General features: G+C 50.4%; 1 protein-coding gene across 1 annotated transcript in view; it reads left to right on the forward strand.

The window, feature by feature from the left end:
- Nucleotides 1-19474, forward strand: part of LOC119958084 (beta-1,4 N-acetylgalactosaminyltransferase 1-like) — a 149587-nt gene that overhangs the window by 88405 nt on the left and 41708 nt on the right. Inside the window, exons 3-4 of the mRNA XM_038786311.1 lie at nucleotides 13256-13417; nucleotides 17273-17444. Coding sequence (XP_038642239.1) covers nucleotides 13256-13417; nucleotides 17273-17444 — 334 coding nt within the window. The remainder of the gene's footprint in view (nucleotides 1-13255; nucleotides 13418-17272; nucleotides 17445-19474) is intronic.

A 19474-nucleotide genomic window follows, 5' to 3' on the forward strand; every position in this document is an offset into this window, starting at 1 on the left:
CACCCCATCACCCCCCCCCCCCCCCCCCCCCCCCCCCCCCCCCACCCCCGCCGCCGGGACACTCACGGGCAGGGGTACACAGAAAGAAAGAATCCCACCACCAGTGAACGGCAGAAAATTCCGGTCAGGCTTTCCTCAGCTCTGACATTTTGGAGAAAACCTGGCGAGCGATTGGATGATGCACGAGGGCTGCGAAAGTAATCTTGAAAATCTTTTTGGTTCTTCTGACCAGATATCCACGAGAGTCGAGATTAATTGCCACAAAAGCAGGGCAGCACGGTAGCATTGTGGTCAGCCCAATTGCTTCACGGCGCCAGGGTCCTGGGTTCGATTCCCGGCTCGGGTCACTGTCTGTGCGGAGTTTGCACGTTCTCCCCGTGTGTGCGTGGGTTTCCTCCGGGTGCTCCGGTTTCCTCCCACAGTCCAAAGATGTGCAGGTTAGGTGGATTGGCCATGATAAATTGCCCTTAAGTGTCCAAAATTGCCCTTAGTGTTGGGTGGGGATACTGGGTTATGGGGATAGGGTGGAGGTGGTGACCTTGGGTAGGGTGCTCTTTCCAAGAGCCGGAGCAGACTCGAAGGGCTGAATGGCCTCCTTCTGCACTATAAATTCTATGAAACGCCACATTGCTGCACTTTTCAGAGAGCTGTGCTTCTGAAACTGCCCAAAGAGGCAAAAGGTGAAGATTTGTTAACTACAGAAACTAATCAGGCGCGTCCACGGCCAGCATGATTCTTCCAGGGTCTGGGTGTTTTTCAATAGGATCTGTCTTTCTGAACATTGGTTGTGTTTCACCAAAAGCGCATCCTGCAATGTTGCACTGGCAGTGTAAAGGAAAAGTCTCCGGCATCTTCATGATGCATGTTGATAATTTCTAATGGCGTGAGACTGAAGAATTTGAGAAATGTGTTGTGAATAAGAAAAGAGTGCAAATTGAAATTGGGGGTCAGGGATGTGGGGCTTTAAAATATTTTGGTTTAGGTATAAGCAGAATGCAATATGATATCAAGAAACGGCTGAAGGCAGTGGATATCCCAGCAATAGTACTGAAGACTTGGGCTCCAGAACTTGCCGCACCCCCAGCCAAGCTGTTCCAGTACAGCTACAACACTGGCATCTACCTGGCAATGTGGGAAATTGAAAATGAAATGAAATGAAAATCGCTTTATTGTCACGAGTAGGCTTCAATGAAGTTACTGTGAAAAGCCCCTAGTCGCCACATTCCGGCGCCTGTCCGGGGAGGCTGGTACGGGAATTGAACTGGCTGCTGGCCTGCCTGGGACTGCTTTAAAAGCCAGCGATTTAGCCCAGTGTGCTAAACCAGCCCCTATTTGCCCTGGTGTGTCCTGTACACAAGATACAGGACAAATCCAACCCAGCCAATTATCGCCCATCAGCCTACTCGCCATCATCAGCAAAGTGATGGAAGGGGCCATTCAACAGTGCTATCAAGTGGCTATTACTCAGCAATAACCTTCTCATGGATTGGCCATGCTAAATTGCCCCTTTGTGTCCAAAATGTTAGGCGGGGTTACTGGGTTAAGGGGATAGGGTGGAGGTGTGGGCTTAAGTAGGGTGCTCTTTCCAAGGGCTGGTGCAGACTCGATGGTCCGAATGGCCTCCTTCTGCTCTGTAAATTCTATGATTCAAAATTCACTTCCTCCACCACCAATACACAGTGGCAGCCGTGTGCACCTTCTCCAGCTCACCAAGGCTCCCTTAACAGCACCTTCCAAACCTGTAACCTCTACCATCTAGAAGGACAAGGGCAGCAGATACCTGGGAACCCCACCACCTGGAGGTTCCCCTCCAAGTCACTCACCATCCTGACTTGGAAATATATCGGCCGTTCCTTCACTGTCGCTGGGGGAAACATCCTGGAACTCCCTCCCTAACAGCACTGTGGGTGTACCTATCTCATGGACTGCAGCAGTTCAAGAAGGCAGCTCACCCCCACCTTCTCAAGGGGCAATTAAGGATGGGCAATGAATGCTGACCTGTGTGGCACGGTGGCACGATGGTTAGCACTGCTGCCTACAGCGCCGAGGTCCCAGGTTCGATCCCGGCTCTGGGTCACTGTCCGTGTGGAGTTTGCACATTCTCCCCGTGTCTGCGTGGGTTTCACCCCCACAACCCAAAAGATGTGCAGGGTAGGTGGATTGGCCACGCTAAATTGCCCCTTAATTAGAAAAAAATAATTGGGTAATCTAAATTTAAAAACAAAATGCTCACATCTCGTGGAAGAATTTAAAAACAAAGCTCTGGAATAATTTTAAATCAACAGTTCTATTTCAAGGGTGGTCCGAGATTTATCATACCTGACGATCTCAGAAAGATTGAAGATCTGGGGAGGGATTTGCAAGAAATCTGTCAGCTTAAATGTAAGCCGAGCAATACTCAACCGTGAGTCGAACTGAAATAAATGATAGGAAGACGTGAAGAAATTTGCAGAATGGGTAAATAATTGGCAATTGGTGTTCAACACAGATAAATATGCGTTTACACATTCTTGTCAGGAGATTGAGATCACTTTTTTGCTGGAATCTGCGGGTCTGGGTGGGGTTGTGGAACAAAGGAATCTTTTGAGTAGAAATACATCAATCATGAAAAGTTGTGCCACAGGTTATCAAGGCCAAAATAATCAAAAACGTATCCAGATGGATAGAATTGTGAAGTAGGGAAGTCATGTTGAACCTGTTTTGAACCTCGGTTGGAGTACACTTGGAGTACTGTGTACAGTTCCTGTCACCATATTATAAAAAGATAATAACAATCTTTATTGTCACAAGTAGGCTGACATTAACACTGCAATGAAGTTACTGTGAAAAGCCCCTAGTCGCCACATTCCGGCGCCTGTTCGGGTCACAGAGGGAGAATTCAGAATGTCCAATTCACCTCACAGCATGTCTGTGTGGGTCTCACCCCCACAACCCAAAGATGTGCAGGCTAGGTGGATTGGCCCTTAATTGGAAAAAAATAATTGGGTACTCTAAATTTATTTTCAAAGCTACGGACCCAGCCAGCGACGCCCACATCCCATCTGGAGGAAACCCGCACAGACACGGGGAGAACGTGCAGACTCCACACAGACACTGACCCAACCTGGGACCGAGGCACTGAAGAGAGCTTGACAAGGGTGATCCCAGAAATGTGGCGGTTTATATATCAGGAACGAGTTGACCGGCTGGATCAATTTTCTCTTGGAAAAGGAACACTTGAGGGTCGTTCAGCGATCGAGTAATTGAATCGCTCAATCGGCTGACTGAACACTCCGAATAGTCAGATGCTAGTCCTGGTACTGGTGACAAGGGAACAGGAGTCTAAAAAGATGGTTAAACCTAAAGTGAGAGAAAATCCGATTAAAAATGAGTTGAATTGTTTGTACAGCAATGTACACAATAAAGCAGGGGGAGACGGAGGCGATTTTGCCCCAGAAGGAACCAGACACGTTGGGTGGGACATCCTGCCCTGATTCTGAAATCCTTTCCTGTCTCTCGGCAGTGGGAGGCGGCGCGCAGTTTGCTGGTGGTAGGATTCTCCGTTCCTGCCGCTGCCAATGGGGATTGCCGCCGGGAATCCTGCGGGCAAGGGGCCAGAGAATTCCCCGCCACTGAACGGCTGAAGAATTCCGGCCCTTAAATCGTGATTACTGAGCCACGACAGAAAAATCGGGACTGGGGATTAAACAATGCAGAGTATAATATATTTCGAAAAGGATAGAGAGGCTAAAGGGGGAGGTGTGTTATCTGTACTCATTCAGGATGGGAGCCGTAAACATGGACGTAGCTGATGCACAATCAATAGACACGAAACGTAGGTGAAGTCCGAAACGAAAGGCTTTAATTAGCAAGAAGTGAGCCTGGCAGCAGATATACAGGGAAATGGCTGGCTGCCGGGGAACACGGGTTCTTATACCCCCGGAGCTACCTTCCTCTTAGCCAATAGGGATAAGAGTCACACAATACCTGGGCCAATGGGCAGCGAGTCCTCTGCACAAATGGCAGCTCACACTCCCAGGTATCGTAATACCCCTCGTCATACTTCCACAGTAGCCAACAACAACAAGAAAAGAATAGACTCAACAGAGATAGAAATAAAAGTTAACAAAGGATCAATCACACTCCTAGCTGCCGTCTACAGAGCAAACAATAGTAGAAGGTGAGTGGAGGAAGAAATGTGCAGATAAATTAGGGAATCAAACGAAAAACATGGGAAAGAAGTTTACCCTTCCCTGCCGCTAGGTTTATAGGTTGCAAAATGTTCTTTGGGGGGGGGGGGGGGGGGGGGTGGAGTTCCACAAGACATGGATTTAATTGTGCTACATTTCAAGGAGCTGGTTACTGTCAGCTGTTGAGGGGGGCTGAAAAGTGGGGTGTTTGGTTGAGGTTACTGGCGGAGGGGGGGGGGGGGGGGTTCTTTGCTATGTTGTGTGGTTAAAATTATATATCAAAAACCTGAATAAAAATATTTTTTAACAAAAAAGGTTTGTAGATCGGGGATGAGTGTAAAATTTCTCCGAGACGCTCCTGCAGTGGGACACTGGGACACGCGGGGCCTAAGCTGGCCTGCCCCATCCTTCTTCCAATTGAGGCCCTCAAGGTTCCCACCCAGCCTCAAATTTTAGTATTTTCGGGAGGATTTCTGGGGCGGGGGGGGGCGGGGGGGGGGGGAGGAGCCCGAAAATAAACCAGGTTCAGGCCTTGGATGTGATAGTGCCGGTGGGGCGGCGGGGGGGGGGGGGGGGGGGGGAGTAATAATGATCGGGGATTTTGCCTATCCTGATATTCATTGGCTAGAAGAGATAGGTAAAGGGGATAAAGGAATCAAATTCCTTTCTATAAAAGCTCAGGAGACGTGAGAAGGTAAATCAAAATGGCGGTTTAATTTCAGCCAAAAGAAAAGGCCTCATGCGGCATTCAGCCCCCAGGTCCCAACCGGGACTACCAATTATGCCAATCCCAATCCAGGCCGGCTTTTAAGAGGTGATTCTATGAACCAAAGCCGATGGGCCTCCGCCCCTTAGTGGGGGAAGCTTGTATTCCACAAGTCGCACAGGGCGATCAATCGGGCCATCCCCATGGGTCTCCTGAGGGTAAATACATTTTCTAAACGAATATATCAAAATCCCAGCAGAGGAAGATATTCTAAGGTATCTAGTATTGGAGAATGAAGTGAAGCAGGTAAGAGAAGTAAGAACAGGGGAATATTTAGGCAATAGTGAGCATAATATAATACGCTTCAAAATGATGATACGAGTCGGACATCAGTAGGATGGAAGCCAAATAAATAGATTGGACAAAAGCTGCTGGGGAAAATAAAATGGCCAATTACCGTGGCTCGTAGAACAATGATGGGAAAACATTCAACAGTGTTTTGTGGCGGTGGAGCAGCTTGCTGTTGGTCGCCGATGGGATCTCGCACTCCCGCCATAATCCAGGGCGTTTTGTGTAGCTCACCCATCCCGCTGCCAGGGAACCTGCCGCGGGGGAACTGCCGTTGGTGGGAGGGAAAGATCCCACCAGTGTCAAGGGTCGTAAATCTCTGCCCATTCTATCTTTATTAATAACCACAAGATGTGTGTGTGTTCCGTGTATTAAACAAACGTCCACACAGCCAGTATATTAGTGCAATTATAGTTTATTATTAAACATAAGATTGGTTCCATGCTTAATAACTTACACGCTACCACACTATATCTAACAGTTTAAATGACCTTTACTTAACTTCCAAGTGACCGGCTCTGTGCAGGTTAGATAAGGCCTTTGTCTGAATCCCAACGTGTGGCGGCTGGAAGTTGTCAGGTACGTCTGGGCAGCGGCCCGTCCTTCAGGTGGAGATCGCGAGTCCTTGAACTTGGCTGGTCGATGTGCTGCAGCTGGTGAGGCAGAGGCCGATCCCAAAAGAGGCAGAATGCTGGGCGGGTCCTGGTTGTTATTGTCCAAGGCACGTAGGCACTCCCAAATAAGGTGAATAGGCGCCCCTGAGCCTGCTACTAATGTTATGTTTCAATCTGAATCCCATGGTCCTGGGGAGATCTGTGTGACCTTTAGCAGGTGGGAGTTTCTGTCTAGGTCTGGGTTGCTGTTTGCCAACACACACAAGGGGCGGGATTCTCCCCTACCCGGCGTGACGGGGGGTCCCGGCGTAGGGGAGTGGCGCCAACCATTCCGGGGTCGGGCCTCCCCAAAGGTGGGGAATTCTCCGCACCTTTGGGGACCAGCCCCGCGCCGGAGCGGTTGGCACCAGAAGACTGGCTCAAAAAACAGGCGCCAGCGGCCTTTCAGGCCCGCCGCCCGGCAGCGGGGCTGGCCGAAAGGCTTTCGCCGTTCGGCGCATGCGCCGGCGGTGACATCAGCGGCCAGCTGCGCGATGTGGGTTTCTCTTCCACTTCCGCCATGGCGGAGGCCGTGGCGGCGGCGGAGGAGAAAGAGTGCCCTCAAGGCACTGGCCCGGACTCTGAGGGGGGGCCCCGATCTCGGGCCTGGCCACCGTGGGGGCACCCCCCGGGGTCCGATCGCCCCGCGCCCCCCCCAGGACCCCGGTCGCGGCGCCGATCCCGCCGCCACCAGAGGTGGTTCAAACCTCGGCGGCGGGAGAGGCCTCCCAGCGGCGGGAGAATCGCCGCAGGGGCCTCGCCGATCGGAGTGGCGTGATTCCCGCCCCTGCCAATGCCCGGGTGGCGGAGAATCTCTGCCACGGCGGGGGCGGGATTTTCGGCGGCCCCAGGCGATTCTCCGACCCTGCTGGGGGTCGGAGAATTTCACCCAAGCTGTATCTTGTCCGTGTCCCAAGCTGACCACAATTCCCATCATCCTTTGCGGGCAGCCATTTTAGATGGCCACACCATAAAGAAACAGTTAAGGGTTAGGAAAGAGGACATAGACAGCAAGAGGACGGCAAGAGATTTGGAGCAAAGTCAGTCAGGCAACGAGAAGCTCTGAAATTAAATTATTGACGAGCATAAAACAAAATACTAAAACATTTTACAGGCAAATCAATAAAAGAGGGTTGTGTATGATGAGAAGCGAACCATTACGGGATAGACAGGAGAATAGCACAGGTATCGAGAGAGGTTTCAGAAATATTCAATAATTATTTTGGTTTGGGATTTAGCAGGGAGATAGAACAGCTGGAAAATGAGATGGTTAAGATGAGTAATGAGATAAATACATTTAAAATGGAAGAATAAACTCGAGGATAAATCCCAGGTTCCGTCCATATAAAATAGTTGAGGGAAGAGATTGCAGAAGCTTTGCTCTTTGTATTTAATAATTTAGTCGTGTCAGATAACCTATACCGTTTAATCTATTTAAGAAAGTGGACAAAATGAGGCGGGGTTCTCTGAGCCCCCAGTCGCGTGTTCCTTGGCTCGTCATTCACTAATGGCAGGATTCTATCTTCCCGCTGCTTTCTCGTTGTAACCACCCCACGCCGCCGGGAAACCTGCGGAGGGGGAGCGCTGCCGGCGGGAAAATTGAATCGCAACGTTCGGAGAATTCGGACCCATTTGTCCTGTGAACTGTAGACCAGTCAACTTCACGTCAGCGGGAGGAATAATAATGGATGCTTAACGAAGGCGAGACTGGGACCGGATTCGCTGTTCTTGCCGGCAGTGCGCCCGTACCCGCGCGTTTCCCGGCAGCGTGGGTTGTCGTCAATGGGAAATCCCATTGACAAGTGGCGGGAATAGGGAATCCTGCCGCCAGCGAATAGAGAAACAAACGGCTGGGGGCACAGGAGAATCCCGCCCTCGAAGAACATCGAAGAAGAAAAGATAAAATAATGACTAGTCAGCCTGGATTTCAAAAGGGAAAATCGTGCGTCACCAATTATATACAAAGGCAGCAGGGAGAGTAGACATTGGTCACGTAGTGGATGTAATTTATCTGGATTCTCAGTTGGCCTTTCGTAGTCGGAGGTACGGAACCAGGGAGAAGTGATGGGATAGATTGGTAACTGGCGTCAAGACCGAAAGCAGAGGTTGGAAATAAAGGTTCGTTACTCAGCGAGACTGAAGGCGGGAGGTGATGATCAACAGGGATCAGTGCGTGGATCACTGATATTCCCGATTTTCACTCACCATTTGGACTGCGGAATCAAAGCCACAATATCCAAATTGGGGCGGGGTTAGAGGACATGGTCAATACTGTGTGGGACTAAAATAAATTAGTGGAAGACTAATGTGCAGAATGGGCAAATAATTGGCAAATGGAGTTCAACACCAATAAATCAAGGCCATTAAAAAAAAAACAAACGCTTGGATTTATTTCTAGACGAATTGAATTGTAATGGAGGGAAGTTATGTTGAACCTGTTTTGAGGGTCACATGATACAAAACTGCTTTTCTGTGGCCCTAGCATCACTCGTTTATAATCCGTTATTTAATCTGATTACCTGACGTTTATCGACCTAATCCTTGAATTAATGTTTGCTGTATGTCCCTGGACAATTTAAAACGTTAAGAAATCCATTGATAAAAGGAGGCAGCTAGATTCAGCGAGGGTGGAGCCACCATTTCGACATTGCAGCCTGCTCCTCGGGAGATCTCTGGACTCCGCGTACTCCGGAGTTTTCTCGGACGTGGTGAAAACGATGGCCGCCGACGTTATCCTAGTGATTGACCCAAGGGCCTAGTGTGTCGACCCAGAATTTGTGTCCTCATGGAGCAGAGCTGAAAAGCACCATGAAGAGGTTTGACGAGACTGAATGTTGAACATGCTGCTTCCTCGGGGGAGCGACAATTCAATCCTTGGAAAACCGGCTGAGGGGCATGGCGGAGATCCTGGAGGACTTGAGAAGAGAGGTCAGAGAAAAAAAAAATCTCCGAATGATCGCTCGGCCGGGAGTTGCGGCGAGTAAGTTCTTTTGAAGACTGGCTGCCACATTTTTCACGAGCTGGATGTGACGGCTGGGAGTTTCAATGAAGAAGGGCGCACCGTATCCTATCTTTGAGGCCAAGGGATGGCTTTCATCATAAACCCTTAATCATTCACTTCCACAACCTTAAAGACTGTCAGTCGGTCTTGGGGACAGCATGGCGAGGTGGGACTTGACTCCATGAGGGAGTGACAATTTCTTTATCACAATAAGAAGTCTTACAACACCAGGTTAAAGTCCAACAGGTTTGTTTCAAACACGAGCTTTCGGAGCACGGCTCCTTCTTCAGGTGAATGGAAAGGCTTGTTCCATTCGGAACAGGGTCCGGAACAAGCCTTTCCATTCACCTGAAGAAGGAGCCGTGCTCCGAAAGCTCGTGTTTGAAACAAACCTGTTGGACTTTAACCTGGTGTTGTAAGACTTCTTACTGTGCTCACCCCAGTCCAACGCCGGCATCTCCACATCATCTTTATCACAAGGCCTCACAGCAATGATGCAGGCCAAGATGAAGTTCGAAGGCAACACAAGGCGATTGGAGTAAATTCTGCTTCATCCGGCGACCCCGAAAATTATATCCAACAATTCCACGTCAAGCCATTCGATAATCCAACGACTGTTTTGGCTTTTGTTCAATCCGTGAAGGAATTCTGTCGGGAAGAATTCCATGATCCAAAGATGACACCGGCTGATTATGGAATGCATTCCCGTGGAATTTTTCACTTCCATTCTCCACTCTAAATCCGATGCATTTTGTAAAGCATGAATCCCTTATCTTAAATTCATAGGCCTTGGCTGATCCTTTCCTTAGTTTGCCAGAAGTGAATTGATTCCAGTTTAGCTCACTTTAATCCATCTCCAGTTTGATCGATGATGTTTTCCTTGCGTTTATGCTGCCAATAACTCTTGTTCGGTCTGTACCCATTTTGCACAAACTCTCCTGTTATTTGTTGCGTCTCCTGGCTTTTTTTTTAGAACAGTACAGCACAGAACAGGCCCTTCGGCCCTCAATGTTGTGCCGAGCAATGATCACCCTACTCAAGCCCACGTAGCCACCCTATACCAGTAACCCAACAATCCCCATTAACATTATTTTTTAGGACACTACGGGCAATTTAGCCTGGCCAATCCACCTAACCCGCACATCTTTGGACTGTGGGAGGAAACCGGAGCACCCGGAGGAAACCCACGCACACACGGGGAGGACGTGCAGACTCCACACAGACAGTGACCCAGCCGGGAATCGAACCTGGGACCCTGGAGCTGTGAAGCATTGATGCTAACCACCATGCTACCGTGCTGCTTGAAAAGTGAATGACAGTGAGCGGAGAATTTCGGCCAATATTTTTTTTGAATAAAACCGGCTTTGAACCTTGGTTAAAGCACACTTGCCGCACTGTGTGCTGTTCTGGTCACCATATTCTAAACGGATATCGAGGCACTAGAGAGGGTGCAGGGAACATTGACAAGGATGATCCCAGTAATGTGAGGGCTTATATATCGGGAAAGGATGGACAGGCCGAGTCTCCAGTCCCTGGAAGAAGGAAGACTGAGGGGTGACCTCACAGAGGTGTTTAAAATTCTGAGAGGGCAGCACGGTAGCATTGTGGATAGCACAAATGCTTCACAGCTCCAGGGTCCCAGGTTCGATTCCCGGCTTGGGTCACTGTCTGTGCGGAGTCTGCACATCCTCCCCATGTGTGCGTGGGTTTCCTCCGGGAGAACATAAGAACAAGGAGCAGGAGTAGGCCATCTGGCCCCTCGAGCCTGCTCCGCCATTCAATGAGATCATGGCTGATCTTTTGTGGACTCGGCTCCACTTTCCGGCCCGAACACCATAACCCTTAATCCCTTTATTCTTCAAAAAACTATCTATCTTTACCTTAAAAACATGTAATGAAGGAGCCTCAACTGCTTCACTGGGCAAGGAATTCCATAGATTCACAACCCTTTGGGTGAAGAAGTTCCTCCTAAACTCAGTCCTAAATCTACTTCCCCTTATTTTGAGGCTATGTCCCCTAGTTCTGCTTTCACCCACCAGTGGAAACAACCTGCCCGCATCTATCCTATCTATTCCCTTCATAATTTTAAATGTTTCTATAAGATCACCCCTCATCCTTCTAAATTCCAACGAGTACAGTCCCAGTCTACTCAACCTCTCCTCATAATCCAACCCCTTCAGCTCTGGGATTAACCTAGTGAATCTCCTCTGCACACCCTCCAGTGCCAGTACGTCCTTTCTCAAGTAAGGAGACCAAAACTGAACACCATACTCCAGGTGTGGCCTCACTAACACCCTATACAATTGCAACATAACCTCCCTAGTCTTAAACTCCATCCCTCTAGCAATGAAGGACAAAATTCCATTTGCCTTCTTAATCACCTGTTGCACCTGTAAACCAACCTTCTGTGACTCATGCACTAGCACACCCAAGTCTCTCTGCACAGCGGCATGCTTTAATATTTTATCATTCAAATAATAATCCCGTTTGCTGTTATTCCTACCAAAATGGATAACCTCACATTTGTCAACATTGTATTCCATCTGCCAGACCCGAGCCCATTCACTTAACCTATCCAAATCCCTCTGCAGACTTCCAGTATCCTCTGCACTTTTCGCTTTACCACTCATCTTAGTGTCATCTGCAAACTTGGACACATTGCCCTTGGTCCCCAACTCCAAATCATCTATGTAAATTGTGAACAATTGTGGGCCCAACACGGATCCCTGAGGGACACCACTAGCTACTGATTGCCAACCAGAGAAACACCCATTTATCCCAACTCTTTGCTTTCTATTAATTAACCAATCCTCTATCCATGCTACTACTTGTGTAGTAGAGGAAACCGGGTGCTCCGGTTTCCTCCCACAGTCCAAAGATGTGCGGGTTAGGTGGATTGGCCATGCTAAATTGCCCATAGTTTCCGAAATTGCCCTTAGTGTTGGGTGGGGTTACTGGGTTATGGGGATAGGGTGGAGGTGTTGACCTCAGGTAGGGTGCTCTTTCCAAGAGCCGGTGCAGACTCGATGGGCCGAATGGCCTCCTTCTGCACTGTAAATTCTATAATAGATGGAGAGGATCCAGAGATAATGGTTGGAATTCTCTGGCAGCTCATTGGTGGCAGAATTCCCTGTTCCCGCCGGCAGTGCACCCCTGCCCATGGGTTCCCCGGCGGAGTGGGGTGCCTTCAATGGGAAATCCCATTGACAAGCGGCGGGAATATAGAATCCCGTCATCAGCAAACGGCGCACTCAAATTCGCCATTTTCGGTAGTGCGGCAACGGAGAATCCCGGCCAATATTTCCTCTTGTGGGAAAGAGGATGATGGTAGATGGTGGCGTAGTGGTATTATCACTGGACTAGTAATCCCAGACACCCAGGGTCATGGTGACATTTGAATTCAGTAAAACTCTGGAATTAAAACTCTAACGATGAGCGTGAAACAATTATCGATTGTTATAAAAACCCATCTGGTTCACTAATGTCCTTCAGGGAAGGAAATCTGCCGACCTTACCCGGTCTGGCCTACATGTGACTCCAGGCCCCACACCAATCTGCGGCAGATATTGTCGATGTTGGGGTTACTGGGTTACGGGAGGTGTGGGCTTAAGTAGGGTGCTCTTTCCAAGGGCTGGTGCAGACTCGATGGGCATTGATGTTGGCAAGGATGGTGATCGGGGGGGGGGGGGGGGGGGGTGGTCCCTGAAGCGCTGATGCCGCCGATGGTGGTCAGGGTGGACGTCTTTGCCATCATTTGAGATCCGTGCCCCCATCTCTGTGAAGCTGGGTTTTCAGGTGTGTTTAGGCCCAGTGTCTCTTGGTGATGGTACAAACCCCCCCCCCGCCCCCAAAAAAATTCTTAAGTGTAGATGGATTACGATCTGGGTCGCACCGGTCCACCCGGTGGGAATAGCGCAGTGTTTCCCGCCAGAGACCACACTTAGAAATATTAAAAGTCAAATCTAAAATTGCAAAACAATTGGTGACCGCAGGCCTCAGGCCTACAATGGCCATAAACACTGGCCTGGCTAGCGACACATCCACATCCCGCAAATGAATAATAAAAGAGATTTACTTTCGCAGAGGGGTAAACAGCGACATAGTCTGGTTGGGCCAAAAGATCTGTTTTTGTAGATTCTACAGATTTCTACACCTGACAGGATTGTGGGCAAGAAGCTCCAGCCCTCAAAATGGCAGCTGCGCGGAGATTGCGCGACAGTAAGCTGGGCAGGTCATCCGCTGTTATAACCCGAACGAGATCTACGGGGTTGGAGTAATCAGTCTCCCCGTGATTCACATGTGAAGGGAGAAGCCTTCTAAACAGCTCGATTATTTCTGAGGTGATTGTTCATTTCCTTTTATCTTTTCCCCTCCGCAGACGACTCACAAGAAATGACTGCAATTGTGAAGGTGAGGAGACTTTATTGAGCAGCTTCGTCGGTCAAGGCTCTGTCACTCAGTTGGAGTTGGTCTTTGATGCAGCAAAACGCCATGAGGTGACCCAACGGAGAGAAAAGGAATATCAGCATTTTCTACAAAGGTACCATTTGATCCATTCAAATGCAGCTTCAAAAATTATACCGCAAAATCTTCCCCGTTATTAGTCAAAAATGTCATGCGTGAAATACAGGTTTAGGCTGGTCAACACGTACATTTTAAAAGTCAGCTTGATCTTTTTTTCAAGTAACTAATGCTTTAGTGACAGGAAGCCAGTGTCAAGTGGTTACCACAAGGATCTGTGCGGGGTCTCCTATTGGTCCTTATTTATATAAATGACAAAGATGACTATGGGGGGGTAGGATCAGCAAGTTTGCGGATGAGACAAAGATTGGCCGGGTAGTTAGGCGGAGTGTCTTGGGTGACAGGAAGGTACAGACGGGATGGTCAAATTGACAGAAAAGTGGCTGATGGGAGTTTAACCCTGAAACGTGTGAGGTGATACACTTTGGAAGGAGTAATGTGAGAAGGAAATATTCAATGAATGGCCTGACACTGGGAAGTTCTGAGGAACAAAGGGACCTTGGCGTGTTTGTCCAGAGATCTCTGATTGCAGGTTAATAGGGTGGGGAAAAAGGCACATGGGACACTTGCCTTTATCAATCGAGGCAGAGATTATAAAAGCAGGGAGGTCATGTTGGAGTTGTGTAGAACTTTGGTGAGGTCACAGCTGGAGTACTGGGTGCAGTTCTGGTCACCACATTATAGGAAGGATGTGATTGTACTGGAGCGGGTGCAGAGGCGATTCACCAGGATGTTGCCTGGGATGGAACATTTCAAGGGTGCGATTCTCCGCTCCCCACGCCGTGTTGGAGAATCGCGGGAGGGCCCCCCCCCCCCCGACTAATTTCACGACCCCCTGGGGCCTCCCGCGATTCTCCCACCCCCCGCTTGGAAGAATCGCTGCTCGCCGTTTTTCACGGCGACCAGCGATTCTCCGACCCGGATGGGCCGAGCGGCCTGCCGTTCGCGGCCGTTTCACGACGGCGGCAACCACACCTGGTTGCCGCCGTCGTGAAAACTCCGTGAGATGCCCGTTTGGGTCTTGTAGGGGGCCTGGCGCCTCCCGGCGGCCGAGAGTTACAGAGCGCCGCTCCTAGCCCTGCCGGGAGTGGAGAATAGGGGGCGAAGAGTGGCCTCCGAAGCCGTCGTGAAACTTGGCCGAGTTCACGACAGCCCTCCCGATTTTTCCCGGGAGCGGAGAATCGCGCCCTAAGTTTTTCTTTAATGAATTAAGAGTACCAATTTTTTTTTCCAATTAAGCAGCATGAGCCAATCGTGTTGGCATTGGACTGGAGTCACATGTAGGCCAGGCCAGGTCAGCAGGTTCCCTTCCCAGAAGGCCATTGAGTGAAAAATGATCAAATTCACGACTCGCTGCGTTGGAATTTCAACCCATAGCCTCTGACCACAAATCACAAGAAAATTACAGGCCATGAAAAATGCCTGACTTATTTAGCAGTCAAGTGCACGAACCATCATCAGCAATAAGTATGTTGGCCTTGGTCTAACATGTGTGCAATTCATCCTATTTCAAAAAGATTGCAAAATAAGAACATTAATTGGTTCCTCATCTCGAAACGTTTGTTATGCAACCAAGCGATTCAAGAGTTTGTTGCCTGTTAGTAAACCCCACACGGACAGTGACCCAGAGCCGGGATCGAACCTGGGACCTCGGCTCCGTGAGGCAGCAGTGCTAACCACTGCGCCACCATGCCGCCCAGAACATTTCAGTTATGAAGAGAGGTTGGATAGGCTTGGGTTGCTTTCGCTGGAGCAGAGAAGACTGAGGGGCGGCCTGATCGAGGTGGACAAGATTATGAGGGGCATGGACAGGGTGGATAGGGAGCAACTGTTCCCCTTAGTTGAAGGGTCAGTTACGAGGGGACACAGTTCAAGGTGAGGGGCGGGAGATTTCGAGGGGATTTGAGGAAAACCTTTTTACCCAGAGGGTGATGATGGTGTGGAATGCACAGCCTGGGAGGGTGGTAGAGGCGGGTTGCCTCACATCCTGTAAAAAGTATCTGGATGGACACTTGGCAAGGTCTTAATATTCAAGGCTATGGGCCAAGTGCTGGAAAGTGGGGTTAGGAAGGCAGGTCAGGTGTTTTTCATGTCGGTGCAGATTCGATGGGCCAAAGGGCCTCTTCTGCACTGTATTATTCTGCGATTCTGTGAACAGCAACATGTTCCCTATAGTAAATAGGAAACGGTTGCCTTTATTCTATGAGGCTATTTTACGAATGGAACAATATTCTGGCCTGAGAATGATGCCAACCACGACTTGTCTCTTCTGAGTGGTAATCCTTTCATTTTACTGCCTTTGGGTGGGATCTTCGGGTCCTGGCAAAGGTGACCCCCACCCCCCCCATGGCAGGATTCCCCAGCGGCGGGGTGGTTGAGCCGTACAAAACACCATAGGCCTCGGCGGGTCTGAAGGATCCCACACGTGACCAATAGCGAGCTGAGGGCTTGTGGTGATTCTGAACAAGTGCAACCAAATCTGCAAATGAAGTGTCCCCTGGTTTCCGTGCTGTTGCTGAATTCCTCATTAGCCTGTAAGTCTTCGCGCCACACGCACACACTTCGGAGAAGTGAACGCTTTTTAACCTCGTCTGCAATCCCATTCGCCAAGAAAATGTGTCCCGACCTTTCCACACACAAAGTTCAATCCTCGAGCTCCTCCACAAATACACTGATTGTCCCGAACATCGTCCTGGGGCTGCTAACTTGTCGTCCGCTGGTAACACACAAAACCCGCAGGTTAGAACTCTTGACCGCCGCTCGCATTGCAAACTAGCTACTCACTGCAAACAAACTTTGTGTCGCCACACTGTACCTCGAATCTTTCTCGTCCTGTTCACTCCTCGTCGCCAAAGAGACATGGGCCGGGATTCTCCGCACCTTTGGGGGCTAGCCCTGCGCCAGAGTGGTTGGCGCCAAAAACGGCGCCAACGGCCTTCGCCGGTTCGCGCATGCGCCGGTGCGTCAGCGTCTGCTGACATCACCACCGGCGCATGCGCGGTGGTGGGGGTTCTCTTCCGCCTCCGCCATGGTGGAGGCCGTGGCGGAAGAAAAAGAGTGCTCCCACGGTACTGGCCCGCCCGCCGATCGGTGGGCCCCGATCGTGGGCCAGGCCACCCTGGGGGCACCTCAGGACCCTGGGGGCCCGCTCGCGTTGCCAATCCCGCCGCTATCAGAGGTTGAAACCACGTCGGCGGGATTGGCCTCTCAGCGGCGGGTCTTCGGCCCATCGCGGGCCGGCGTGCCCGCCGATCAGCGCGGTGTGATTCCCGCCCCCGCCAATTCCCGGGTGGCGGAGAATTCCGGCCATGGCAGGGCCAGGATTTACGCCGTCCCCGGGCGATTCCCCGACCCTGCGGGGGGGGGGAGTCGGAGAATTTCGCTCATGGTAAGTTGACCACAAAAAGGTAGTCAACAGCGTTATGAAAATTCAATCTTCTTTACTTTATAAAAATAGCTGAATAACAGTACTGCGTGGATTTAGAAACTAGCGCCAGCTGTGCACAACTGTACCCTCATGGCAATTTAAGGTAAAGATAGATAGTTTTTTGAAGAATAAAGGGATTAAGGGTTATGGTGTTCGGGCCGGAAAGTGGAGCTAAGTCCACAAAAGATCAGCCATGATCTAATTGAATGGCGGAGCAGGCTCGAGGGGCCAGATGGCCTACTCCTGCTCCTAGTTCTTATGTTCTTATGTTCTTATGTTCTAATTCAACAACCTGTGCCAGCACACATTACCAGTCTTGCCACTTGTGCATACTCACACTTGCTAAAGACATTCCTATGTATAGATTCAAATAGGAAGTTGCTTACTGGAACACTCTGTCAGACTTTCTTTCATTACTTCTCTCTTTTTTTTTTGATGCTCCTCCAGGACCAGGTCTTCTGCGGACACCTTGCTTATTGCCAAAGCGAATTCTCCCTTGGAGTACCCAATTCAAGGTGTTGAAGTGCGGCCTATGAAGACCATCTTAATACCAGGTCAGAAAAAACCCACGGAAAGGCTTACATTTGTATCGCGCCTCTCACGGGACGTCATAGAGAGCTGAAGTAATGTTTGTATGGACTGTGTAATCACTGTTAGTTCTGCTGATGTGTAAGAGGTGCATGCCCCTATTTATTCTCATTGTTACTTTATAAAGGATAATCTTAGACACACACACACACACACACAGGCTTTTAAGCTCAACCACAAACATTTTCATTAACAGATAAAAACACTCTTAATTCCTAATGCAAGAGCTGTAAACTCGTGTTTGGACTTGAAGCAATGACTTAATAAAAAGCCTCCACGAAAAATCACAGGCAAAAACGTTTCTGCCCAAACCTGAACTCAAGCCCCCTCAGGGTTTAATTGCGACCCTTAAACTATCCCGAAACGTCAGCCCCAATATCCCTTGGGTCTACCTACCTACAACTCCACACGCCGGGATTCTCCCCTACCCGGCGGGGTGGGGGGTCCCGGCGGGATGGAGTGGTGTGAACCACTCCGGCGTCGGGCCGCCCCAAAGGTGCGGAAGTTTCCGCACCTTTAGGGGCCAAGCCCTCACATTGAGGGGCTAGGCCCGCGCCGGAGTGGGTCCCACTCCGCTGGCTGGCATGGACGTCCTTTAGGGGCCAAGCCCTCACATTGAGGGGCGAGGCCTGTGACGGAGTGGTTCCCACTCCGCTGGCTGGCATGGACGTCCTTTAGGGGCCAAGCCCTCACATTGAGGGGCTAGGCCTGTGCCGGTGTGGTTCCCACTCCGCCGGCTGGTGTGAACGGCCTTTGGTGCCACGCCAGCCGGAGCTGAAAGGACTTGGCCGGCGTAAGTCCGCGCATGCGCCGGAGCGTCAGCGGCTGCTGACATCATACCGGCGCATGCGCAGGGGAGGGGGTCTCTTCCACCTCCGCCATGGTGAAGACCATGGCAAAGGTGGAAGAAAATGAGTGGCCCCCACGGCACAGGCCCACACCACCGATCGGTGGGCCCCGATCGCGGGCCAGGCCACCGTGAGGGCAGCCCCCGGGGCCAGATCACGCCGCCAATCCCGCCAGTCAGGTAGGTGGTTTAATCCACGCTGGCGGGAGAGGCCTGTCAGATGGGACTTCGGCCCATCGCGGGCCGGAGAATCGCCGCGGGGGGCCCGCCGACCGGCGCAACGCGATTCCCGCCCCCGCCGAATCTCAGGGGGCGGAGAATTCGGGACACGGCAGGGACGGGATTGGCGCCGGCCCCGGGCGATTCTCCGACCAGGCGGGGGGGGGGTCGGTGAATCCCGCCCATGGTTCTGGTTGGGGCTGTAGGCCATGAATCAGGTTGACCGTTCTTGGTCCTCCTTCGTAAATGCAACATTAGACACAGCTGGCTTGGCCTTGTTAATCACAAAGCTTCACGTAAGATATCAACGCATATTCCGGACACATCGACCGGAATTCCAGCGAATCGGCCAGCGAACGGCGCGCCGCTGAGAAACACACACTTGGAGGCCTGGAGAATCTCGCCAACCCTGTTTGGATGGTCAATGTTGAGCATCTTTTAATCTCTTTTTGTCTGGCTTTCGCCTCAGTCTAGACAAACCCATTAACTGCGATGTGACCCCCATCCAAGTGTGATCTTTCTTTCTCCCAAATTGCTATGCGTGTGATAAAAATCAATTTCTCCTGAGCTGTTGTCGATATTTGTTTGTATAATGGATGTTGTCGGGGGCCATTGGCTCTGATGGGCTCCCAGTTCCTTTCGATTGTCTGATGGTCACTGTTTTGTCTTTGAGAGGTTCCTCCGGTAAGCCCCTGCCGGCTAGCTCCGCCCACAGGGAGCTTGTGTATAAATATGCATGTGAGTCACTCAGACCCTAGTCTACAGTTGCAGATGGAGGAATAGCATCGCACAGCAATAAAGCCTCTATTGTACTAGTCTCTTGGCTTTGAGTATAATTGTTAGCGCCACAATTTATTGTTGTGTGATTTTCCGTTCACCATGGACATCAGAATCAAGCCTGACCGTCTGCAGCTGGATCCACATTCGCCTCACGCCAGGAAAGACTTTGTTCACTGGCTCGCAGTCTTCGAGGCCTACATCTCTTCAGCACACCC

This window comes from Scyliorhinus canicula, chromosome 28 (assembly GCF_902713615.1).
Source record: "Scyliorhinus canicula chromosome 28, sScyCan1.1, whole genome shotgun sequence".
NCBI lineage: Eukaryota > Metazoa > Chordata > Chondrichthyes > Carcharhiniformes > Scyliorhinidae > Scyliorhinus > Scyliorhinus canicula.